The following is a 12,050-nucleotide window of genomic DNA, read 5'->3' on the forward strand; positions in this document are numbered from 1 at the left end:
AAACATAGGGGCATTTAATTTACTTCCGTGCAGCAGCTGAACAACGAATTTCTAATGGTGAACCGATTCATTTCAGTTTTTAGTTTCAAGCTTATGGTTGTTGCGATTGTGCTTGAACTTGCACCAAGCTCGGCGAGTATATCTATTCCACATTTACGCAGTGACAGAGTGAAATTTGATCATGTATTTTTAACACCATTGATTGAATTCATGTCATTGTTTTTGAATATTATTCTAATGACTCGCCTCATCTTCGAATGCAACTCGTCCAAGACTCACTATTTTTGTTGGGTAGTAGATGTAGTTCCAGTACCATCTCTGCTTGGTCAAATTGCCCGGCACGAGGTGGTAAACGGGTGGATATGGGAAGAAGCGACCTCTTCCGCGTCCGTCTCGCGAGTCCCCGGCCAGTACACCGACACTGGTCAAGCATTTTCCTGCGTATCAACACAAACGAAAGGACGAAAGTTATGAAATTGCAAAAGATTGCCTTTTCCAAAGATCTTGAGTAATCTCTTGACTTTTCAGCAGATCTCGAGCAAACTAGATCACAATTGAATTTGCAGAAGTGATCGCAAACATAAAGATTATTCAAAAATTACATTCCCGATACATTCAGTAATTCTCAGAAAACCCGAAGGTAAACTTCGCAATAAATTACTGTTGAATCATAAAATTTTAATGCAATCTTATATCAGTGACTAACAGTGAGTGTAGATTTAGTACGATAACGAGGAACTGTAATTCGTTGCTCGTGATAAACACAAATTTTTTATTGAGGAATCGGATTGTTGGATTTTCCAACTTATTTTTCTTAACACACTCGTTATATAAGAGTTTTGTATGAGTTCAACCGGTTGTTCGTCTGAATCCTGGGAGACAGTTCTTAAAATTTGCAATCAGGTTTTAAGAATAAAAATTAATTTAAGCGTGATTCACGTATGTCATACATTTGATGAAAAGTCATATTTTTGTTATCATCTTGAAATTAATGCTTCCTGATTTCTAAATTCGCTAAATCTAGTCTTCACAATATTTCATGAAAAGTTGATATTGTGAATATGAAGAAAGAACATTGTAGATATTTTGACAAAAAGTTGTACATGTTCATCTTTACTAAATGTATTACTTCGTGTGAACATCCATGGCAATTAAGCAAGCAGTTTAATTCAAAAGTCTTTAATTGCACATGTTTACGTCAATAACTAGCCAAAACATTCAGAGTGGTGCGTTCTCAGGATATGATCAATAGGTCAACTCTTTACATAAATTCTGCGAAAAAATTCAGACAACGAACCCATTTCAACGTCTTCAGCACCCTGCTCTTCAGTAGCTTTACACCTCTTGGGTTTTTTAAGCGCTTCCTCGACGAATTTTTTTACTGCTCGGCGACTGAGAACGTAACCTCCACCTGTACAATACAAACCTGTATGTCATTTGTATAAAAATATTTCTTGAAATTCATAACCAGTATATGAAATTACTTTCGATACCTAATTGGGCCATTATTTATGAGTTGTCATGCACAACACCACAAAAATGTACAAATCTATGTGTACACGCGGTTCACGGTTTTGGCATGAAAATTGGTTGAGGAGAAAACAGACTTATTGTTACTTTCTCAATCACTATTATTCTTGTTAGGGATAAAAAAATGCTTATTTTAGAAAATATCACGAATTATTGGTTAACTGACGAGATTGCAATAATTTGTCGATATTACATAGAAAACAATATCATTTCCTAATTAATGTATGTTAATTTTTCGAAGAAAAACTTCAATTGTCTTAGCACCGGAATTATTGTCTTGTATGGTTCATATAAGAGAATGCGCTCGGTTCAAAAAATCCATAATAATCGATCTGGTCGCGCTCCTTAACGACTCTGAAGAAGAGGTGATAAGCTTTAGCCAGCTATCAAACTACTGGTTAGATTCCTTCTTCTACCCGTTTTAGAGAGAAGGATTTTTCCCATCCTCCACACGTCGTGTGGCGAGACATCGACTAAAATCTGAGTGTTGCGTGACTACATCACCACCATGTAGATTCTAGCAGCTTTGTTTAAGATCGACCTACACGCTCCTATGTACGTTCGTGAATTTGATGAGTAAAAGGTTAATTCTATAATTGATGGAAATTCAGAAAATGATATGATAATTGAATTTTTAGCAGGCATAAAATACTATATTATTTATTTATGTAATAGTATATAGTTTTATATCATTATAAAATATGTAATACTGAGATGGTTCAATTTAATTGAGTCAAAAAAGTTCACGGGCGAGAATGAGAATACCTATATGACACTTTGAGTAAAAAAGCGAGCTGAAAAATGTCTTATGATTTTCCATGAGCTTGTTGTTTGTGTCCTGCATGGTTGTGTGAAATGTCGCTGTGATTCAAAATTTTTCTAGTCAAGTTTCAGGATTTTATAGTTAGACGTTAGTCGCAGATGAAACAGACCAACCCTTATCAGCTGACACTTGGCAACATCACATTATCCTCAGTAGCTTCATTAAAAAAAAAAGTTCACAGTGTTCGAAAGTGTATAAATATGCACAATACCTCCGCTCATGAAAGCCTGGGGGTTAAATTTCTTAAATTTGCAGCCGAAGTAAATCGGTATCTCCGGGTCGTAGAGGCTGAGCATGTAGCGTAAATTTTCAACCACCACGAACCTGAAAAAAGTTTTAAGGATTAAATTATAGCACTAATTATTTCCTAAATATGTTCCCATCTAATAGATAATGTACGTGATGACAAAGATCCCAAACCTGTTACAATTCACCAGAAGAAAATCCCAGCGACCGTTTTTTTTGTTAAATTGTAGTTGAATTCAGATATTATTTCCAGTGTTAATTATTACAAATGAATACAACTATAGAAGTTAGTTCGAGTTGCATAATTTATTTGTTTTTTCGTGCGAAAAGGATCGATGTCATCTAAAATCACGACACACATCCTCATCGCGGTACATAAAAAAACTTAGTGAGGTTTCAAACTGAGACCCTAACTCGTGTGGATAACAAGTTCATAGCAAAACAAGAGTTGTCTGTTATAATAACATCAAAAAGTATCAGTCTAATTCGGTAATATTTGATTTTCATCGTAATTTATTACTTTTCGATTTGAGCTCTTTCTGAGCGCATGGCTGCAATCCTAAAAAACCAATTCATATACAATCAGGTGTTCGTAATTTCAAAAGGAAGTGACAATAAAGGCCCTCGATGACCGACATCATTGACGATATTATCCTCATTGACGACCACTTATGAATCAACTGCTTAAAAGAAAATTAAAAAGTCCAAAAGCAAACTAAATTTGAAATTATACGTTTAAAAATTACTTTTTAAAGACAACACTTCCAAAGAATTCAGTGTCTCCAATCTTACAGTTGTACAATGAATTTCTCATTTAATTTTCTAATTTAAAAAAATTAATTTTTCATTTTTTAAGAGGAGCGTCTAGGGTAAAATTTATCTCGGCTATTTACGGACGGATCACTCTGAAACTTGGTACACATATGTAAAAAAGAAATCTAAGACTTTTTTGTTCATGTGAATTTTTCGAAAAAAATGAAAGAAAACGTGAAAATCTTAGAAAACGGCCAAAAAAGGGGTACTGTAGAAATCTATCGCCTCCTAGGATTTTCAAGGTACAATATCGAGACACATATCATTCGATGCGTAAAGACCATATCTATAAAACGCTGTACGTGTGTTTTGAAATTCTCATTTTTGTGGGTGTGGGGCATTTTTCGCAAATTTTTCGGAAATTTTTCGATTTTACCCCCCACACCCCCCTTTTTGCGGAATAAAATCCAAACTAGATCGAAATTAGAAAAAAACGCTTATAGCGATTTGTAGATCTTTTTTGCGCATCGAATGGTATATGTCTCATTGTTGCAGCTTGAAAACTCTAGGAGGACATAGGTTTGCCGTGAGAGAGGTTTTCATGTTTTCTAACTTTTCAGTAGAGGCGAAAAACCGCGGCGCGCTATGTAAAGGCATGTAACGTAGCGTAGATACTGAAAGTAAGCATTATCTCACTTCAAAATCAGTCAGCGGTGCATAGGACGACTACATCAACACCTTTCCGAATAATGGCTGAATGGTAACTAAGCTGTAGGTCCAGTGATAGCATATTTTATTGGGCTTGGCCGTTATCCCCATGGACTTTTGTGAAGGGACCCCACCACCCTCCCCCCTTTCGGAATCTGTCCTGAACGCATAAATCAGCGTACAGAGATGGTTCTAGTACCGTTCGATGCGGCAGAAAATAAGCTTTAAGATGAGTTTAAAAACCGGAAAAGCCGAAAATTTCGATTTTTAGGGTAGACGCTCCCCTCAATACATNACCGTACACTCAACGAAGGTAAGATTAAAGGCTCACGTGTCATCATCCGTCTTCATGAACCAGTCGTAGTAATCAATGTAACGCTGGTGTACGTACTTGAAGGCTTCTTTAGTTTTGCCCCATAAGTGATCATACCTTTCAGTCACGTTCAACTTGACGCTTGGTAATGAATCATCTGTTGATTACAGTTTCTGTTATTTTTTCACACGCAAAAAAAGTTCTTGATAATCTAATAATGGGTTTAATTCATTCACTTATTATATGTATATTTCTCCATTAATTGATTGAAATACGCCAACTGAAGACAACCAATCGACTTTTGATTTATTATTACAACCATTTGTTCAAATAGTCTTATTTACGCACGGAAATTAAAGTTTATCGCATAATAAATGTAAAAATCATCATTCTGTCACATTATTTTCCTTCATATTATTAGAAAGTGATATATTTATTGTATTATTACAGTAAATAAGTTTACAGTTATAATCGTATTTATTACAGTAAATATTTAATGCAACAACGCGTCTTTGATTACTAAATAATTGAGATTTGGAAATGCGTTTTAATTTCAAATTACCTTCTCTGCTGCTCATGAAGAGAAGCTTGTCGACCCTCTTGCCCCAAGTGTCACGAACCGACATAGCTTTCGTTTTGTGGTTTTTTGGCTGAGTCATCACCAATACTAACACCTTGACCTGCCGCTGTAACTGCTTCTGCTCTTCCGCCCCAGACAATTTGGACTCTTTTGGGGCATCTTCAGGATGTGGTAACGATTTTGCCCGAGTGACTAGTGAAAATTCCAGAATTTAATAAAATTACCATTTTGATAAGAAAGCATTTCTGCCCAAAAATGTTGGCATGAATAGTCTCTTCTCTAGCCTCGAATTGATCGCTGCAAAAACAATAGAAGTGGAGGGACTGAAATTTTGAAAATATCATCGGTATATAGAATTGTTTTCTCAGCAAATTTAACCCAGAGCGAAATCGAGTTAATCGTGTTGGCTGTTTGACTTTAAAATTTTGCAATGGATCAATTGATAACATTCTTAGCCATATAAATGCTAGATATTAGTGAAAAACAACATGCGGTAACCGAAAAAGCTCGCTGTTTGAATTTTATCAAATTCTTATCGAGCAAATTTGAATTGTGAAGGTTGGCGCTAACGACTGCCATGACTAAATATTTACGCTTTTGGAGGCAAAAATTTCTCTCAGTGGCTGATAGCATCGTTGGCGCTCCGAGTATGAACGCCTTCAAGAACAGACTAGACGAAATTACGCAGGAGCATATGTTCAGTCTTAAAATGCCTAGCAAATTACGGACCAAGCAACAAGTCCAGCAGCTTTCTCAATCAATCGTCAGTTCTGGAAAGATCGGGTTTCAAAGGCTGGATCCCTTGTGAATCAGGTCACGAAAAATTCAAGAATCGGCAACAGGCCATGGGCCTATTTCTTCAGTGCCGACACTTCTACTCTATTCTATTCTAACGGACACGGTCAAATCCAAAAGGTGCGTTCAAAAATGCCCCCTCCTTTCCCCCCGTATACTGGGGGAAGGGAGGGACATTTGAATCTTTGCACGTTTTCATATGTGCCACACTTAAGTCGCTACGTGTACATAAGTCGCTACGTGTACATAACGATGTTTTGAAAATTCGGCCCCTGGTCAAGTCCATATAGGCGGCAGTGATGATGCCGATGAGCTTTCGCGCAGACCTGCGGCTGGAAAGACGCCATATCGGAATGATAATGTTCCCCACCGATATCACTACCTTATCTTCCGCAAGAAAGTACTTAACGAGCGGCAAGCTGAGTGGACGCGCATTGAATACAATATACTTCGCAAAAGCAAAGAAAGCGTACGGCCACATGTGGGCCTCTTCTTCGATTGGGGCCCACATGTGGGCTTTTTCTTTGATTATGTTAATCTGCAACACAAGTCCATCGAATTTACTATGGAGCTTGAATCCAACAATAAATAATCTTTTCTTGATTGCAAGTTCACGAAATCTGATGGCCGTTTCCAGACATCTGTTCACCGAAAATCAGCGTTTACCGGCTTAAGCCTCAGCTTTTTACATCACCTCTTTACTTCACTTCTTGTTGTTTGTTTGTTTGTCTGCTACAAATCTTATAATCGAAATTCAACACACTTCTACGTATCATATCGATCTGAAATTTTGCACACTAGCGTAAAGTTGGAGACAATGCATGAATTAAATGAGAAAATAAATAATTTTAAAAATTAAAAAAATTTTCAATATTAAAAAATTTAAAAATTGACAAAATAATTTTGTCAGCCACAAATTTTATAATTGATATTTGACGCACTTTTACCTGTCCAACTGATCTGAAATTTTGCATACTTGTGTGAAGTCGGAGGCAATTCATGAATCAATTGACAGAATAAATAATTTTGAAAAAAATATACAAAAAAATTGAAAAATTTATGTTTTAATNTAACAACGTACTCAAATCATTAGTCTGCTTAATTCGCACGTTCATCAAGAGTTTTAAAGCAAAGAAAGTGTCAAATAAATTCACCATATCTTCATTGAAAACGTTTCGGAGGCCACCACCGAAACGCAGGGAAATTCTATCAATTTTATTAACTGGTGATGAGTTTAAAATTTTCATTGAAAATATGGTGAATTCCGTTGGTGTTTTCTTTTCTTTCACATTCATTGTCATGTATCGTTTTCTGTACATCAAGTTAGAAAATTTTCTCATGATAAACTGATAGATATATCTTGCTTTCGAAAGGTGTGGAAGAGCGGAAACATTTATGTTTGCGTATTAAAACTGGAAAAGCAAGTAAAATTCTTACGTAATTCAGAGTAGTAAAATAATGACCTGCTTAAAATATCATATCTGGCTACAGAAATTGGCTCAAAATATCGTATATTACGAATGAACTAGATAGAGGATGGAGTTCGTTCTCCCGCCACTGTTTCCAACTCTTACCCCACCTCCCTCTCAAAACCCCCCTTGTAATGCACGGCCTGGGGGGCGCAGCCGTAGGCCACTGATTTTACACTTAAATAAGCCCTGGGGCCGTATTATCAAAACTTCGTAAGTACGCACAATCGACTTACGAGTGGCGTTGCTATGACAACGTAATACTAACGGTGGTATTATAAAAACATTTGCTCGGGAAAAATTTGCGCGGGAAAAAAATTTAAGCTTATAGCTAAGACTTGCGTACGAAAGTTTTGATAATGCCAAAATTAAGGTGTATTTACGTACCACAGAACTGGAGCCAACGCCCAGCTTCATCATGCATTAACTTTACTCAGCCTCAGAGCCAGAAGCCGCAAACTACGCTTCAACTCCGTAATCCAGACAAGTGAAACACTGCTGAAAGATAATAGCGCCGTAGGTCTTCAGCCAATGCTCAAGCATGCTCGCTCATCTCATATGAGTGGTTGAACAGTACAGTTCTAGCTAAGCTGAAAACAAAGAAGGAAGCCTAACATCGTTATTTACAGACTCGTAGCGATGCTAACTATAACCTATACGCAAGAGCTCGAAATCAAGCTAAAGAAAGCTGTCGCACTGCAGTAAAAATCTTCGAAAAAAATATTGCTGAACATGCAAAAAAGGAGCCGAAAGCCTTCTTTTTGTGCGCTAGCTCGAAGTGCAATATAAAGGACGGAATTTCTGATTTGAAAGTAGATCAACGAAAGATATCCTGATGAGAGCAAGGCTAACGTTCTTAATCAGTTTCTCAGTAGCGTATTCACTGAAGAGGAATTGAACAGTATTCCAGCTATTGAGGAGCGCCCAGTTGGCACTAAATTAACAAGTTTTGAAATGCAAGAAGAAGAGGTTCTCAAGCGCCTTACCGGTGTAAATCCAAACAAGTCATGTGGACCAGACGGCTTCCACCCCAGATTACTCAAAGAAATAGCAACTGTCCTAGCCAACCCTTTGACGTCATTTTTTCGAAAAACTTTGAACGAAGTGATCTTGCCGGCTAACTGGAAAGAAGCTCAAGTGACACCATTATTCAAAATAGGTGACATAAGCTGTCCGGGCAACAATCGCCCTGTCAGTTTGACAAGTGTCGTTTGCAAGGTAATGGAATCTGTTGTGAGGGATCGATTGATAGATCCTTTGACTGCTAATAATCTCCTTTCAGACTATCAACATGGCTTTATTGTCCGGATATCCTGCACCACTAACTTCTAGTCTACTCTGAACGAATGGACCCGCCTGCTGGACGAAAGGGAGCCAGGAGATGCAGTGTACCTCGATTTTGCCAAGGCATTTGACAGTGTCCCACATTAGCGGCTGTTGCGGAAATTGCAGTCAAAAAGTACAGTTACCAGGTGATCTTAACAGGCTGGTTGATTTGGCTGATAAGTGGCAGCTGCGTTTTAACGCTGACAAATGTAAAGTAATCCACCTCGGCAAGAATAATGAACAGCAAGATTACAGTATGAGAAGACACAGCGTGCCGTTTAAGAGCGAACCGTCGCGCATAAAAAAATTGACATTTCGCCGATGATGCGGAGATGTTACTCAGGCGCCCCAACCGAGCGTCTCTACCTTAATCTACCCAAACACGCCGGCGATACGCCTTGGATTTTTAACTGGGTACTCTACAACATTAGAACATCTGTAGTACGCTAGCAAATGTTTTCTCAAGTCTCAATAATAATGAAAATTCGTTTACAATAGATTCAAATGACATGCCGCATTTGTTTGAAGCTGTTACTGAGCGTTTGCCTCTAAGCATGACCGTTGATATATGCCCAGTCTTTCAGATATTTCGCCAAAGCATCTCAGAAATCATGCTATAAATTTTAGCTTCAGCTATTTTTCCAAGTATATACTACTGCTATGAGAGAGCTGTCAACATATGGCTATGTATTGTGATAGAGAAGTAGCTTTGAACTAGCAGCTTCAGCTGACCAGATACGAGTGTTGTATTATTGAAAAGATGGAAACTTAGGGTCCGGAATTTTATCGAAGGCTGAGTCTTTATGGTGGAATTTTAGGAACAATAAATTTTTGACGTCCAATAAACGTAAACTAAAACATACACGTCATACCTTCCTAGAAGATAGGGAAAAACACACATCAGATAACTTCACACATTATAAAATTTAACCAAATCTTTAATTCATACTTCAACGGGATAATACAAATATTAGGGCCAATATTAGAATAAGCATACGGCAACGGGGTAATACTATTATTCTATGCAAAATAAATTCATGCACAATGCATAGAGATGGTCAAATCTACAATAAATATCAAGCATGGATATTTCAGAAACTTACAAGCCACTACGGCAAATTCTAGAACTAAGCGTTATTTGTCGTTTTCATTGATTGTTTGTTATGTTAGAAAAGCCATTGTTGTATGGCAATCGCCGCAACCTTTAGCCCAGAATAACGTTAAAAAAGTAAATGATACGACAAAGATCACTGCGGGTCACCCCGCAAAAAAGGGACCCCTGAAAAAGAGATAATAGCGAGCTGCTCTTCTACACTACTACTCATGTCATGATCAGTTAAAAATGTACTGACAAATGCAACCGGCGATTAATTCAATTAATATTAAAAATTAATATGTAATTCGCCATTTTTCTATACCAATGATGATGCCTGCTACTTGAGTGATTGTAAAACGATAAGCAAATCAAACTATCAAGGACGTACACGTTCCAGCAGGAATTGTTTCGGAAATGAGGAGAATGCTTGAATCGATACCACGAACAGGACAGAATGAAAGTTTAATTCCTCAACAGTTTTCCTACGCAATCAGGAAATGATTTGTGATAAATTTATGAGGATATGAAGCATGAAATGCGTGGACTGGCTCTTTGAAACGTGCAATGGATTTCAGCAATTTTTTCCTCTCCATCAGTCAAAAGAGGTCCGGTTAGATCGGCATGAAAATCAAAAATCATCAATCCGGAGAATCAAGAATCATATACGGGAGGCCCACAACGAGACCATCACCTGTGCCACGTTGGAGACCTGCACAAGCATCGTCATGCGCTGCCCCGACGCTACGAGACTGTCGATAGCGGAGACCTTCATCATCAAGTCTCCTGCTATCAATTTGCAAACCACCGGATTCGTCAGGACGTTGAATTATTCTCGGATTAATTTAATTTTCGATTTTGAACCTATGATACTTTTTGTATGCACTTATATCATTTCCATATTTCAATTTTGGGCATTGTAATAACTCTTCACCTTGACCATTGAATATTCGAAACGCCGTATTCCAGTAAAATGTCATTTGGTAACCTGCTTTTTGATCTCCAAGCACCAGCAAGAAATTTCGTTTGGTTTATTGAAAAAAAAATTAAAAGAAAATTGTTACTAAAAAGTATGCTCTGGTCTTCAATCAAACCTGCATAAGTATATATATTAGTGTTGTTATAGGCAGAAGTTCTTCATTTATACAGGTTTGATTGAATTTTTCTACGAATCCACATCAAGAGGTTGCGTCACCAGAATTTACAATCAAAATCAGATGATCAGCGGTCATAGGACTGACAAACGAGTACTCAATTCAATTGTGCAAAATAACATCAGCGGCACAACAGTAAGTAACCGAATACAACTTTTTATTTACTACGGAAACAAAAAGATCAAAGATTTAATCATGAAAAACAATCCATGTAAAAAGTCCGGTCCGCTGCAGGAAACCTATGTCATTTACAAATTTTTTTGCTTGAAAGAAGGTTGTAGACTTCTCCAAAATGTAAATTACATGGTTTGATCAGCACGACATTGAGCCACACACTACCATGGCATCTGCAAGCTGGATTACCAAATAATCATATGCGGGAGGCCCACAACGAGACCATCACCCGTGTCATGCTAGAGGCCTGCACCAACATCATCATGCGGTGCCCTGACACTACGAGACTGTCGATAGCGGAGGCTCTCATCATCAAGGACGAGTCTCCTGCTATCAATTTCTAAACCGCCGGATTCGTCAGGACGTTGAAATTATTCTCGGATTATTTTAATTTACGATTTTAAACCGTATCTGCGATACTTTCTGTATGAACTTATGTCATGTCCAAATTTCAATTTTAAGCGTTGTAATTACTCTTCACGTGCTTGTTATTGCATTATTGAATATTCGAAACGTCGTATTACATATCGTAATACAACCAGAGCTTAAAACTACAACCTCGACCCCAACTTTCCACATTTTCCACAAAATTCTCTAGTATTGACCTGAATTGCAAGACCCTCGCACATTAGCCAATATTCAATATTGGCTTCAATATTCACCGGCAGTCAGCATTCTCACACAATGCCCGAAAGTCGGAACCAAACATTCTTCAATATGCAATAGCACTCAACGATATCGAAAATCACCAAATTCACAAGACTTCGATTTCACTCTGGTACAAAACTTCTGGTCTAATGATACAACGAAAAACGAGCATATAATTACAAAGAACCAGCAACTTGACTACCTACGGAGTTGAGAGTAGGATTTCTTTCCGTCTGTACGCGTGTCTCTTGTAGCGGTACGGTGACTGCATGACAGGGGAACTGAAGACTAAACTTAACCATGAAGACGAACTCATGTCAGTCGTGAGTGAACTGGCATTTCCACACATGGATCCAGCTTACTCGATGAATAAGAAATTAAAACCTGAAGTATATAGACACGAGCAGCCAAAATATCATGATCATGTCAGCATATACC

The 12,050-nt window shown here is 37.7% G+C and overlaps 1 protein-coding gene across 1 annotated transcript; it reads right to left on the minus strand.

Moving 5' to 3' along the window:
• Window positions 1-234: 234 nt before the first annotated feature.
• Window positions 235-10,411, minus strand: LOC108674061 (glycoprotein-N-acetylgalactosamine 3-beta-galactosyltransferase 1-like). Its single transcript, XM_018161960.1, has 6 exons — window positions 10,306-10,411; window positions 4,936-5,145; window positions 4,392-4,530; window positions 2,565-2,677; window positions 1,298-1,411; window positions 235-437 (listed from the first exon to the last, which is right to left on the minus strand). The coding sequence occupies exons 1-6, from the start codon at window positions 10,409-10,411 to the stop codon at window positions 235-237; spliced, it is 885 nt and encodes a 294-aa protein (XP_018017449.1).
• Between the last annotated feature and the right edge of the window lie 1,639 nt (window positions 10,412-12,050).

The sequence above is a fragment of the Hyalella azteca genome, unplaced genomic scaffold (genome assembly GCF_000764305.2).
Source record: "Hyalella azteca isolate HAZT.00-mixed unplaced genomic scaffold, Hazt_2.0.2 contig14727, whole genome shotgun sequence".
Taxonomy (NCBI): Eukaryota; Metazoa; Arthropoda; class Malacostraca; order Amphipoda; family Hyalellidae; genus Hyalella; species Hyalella azteca.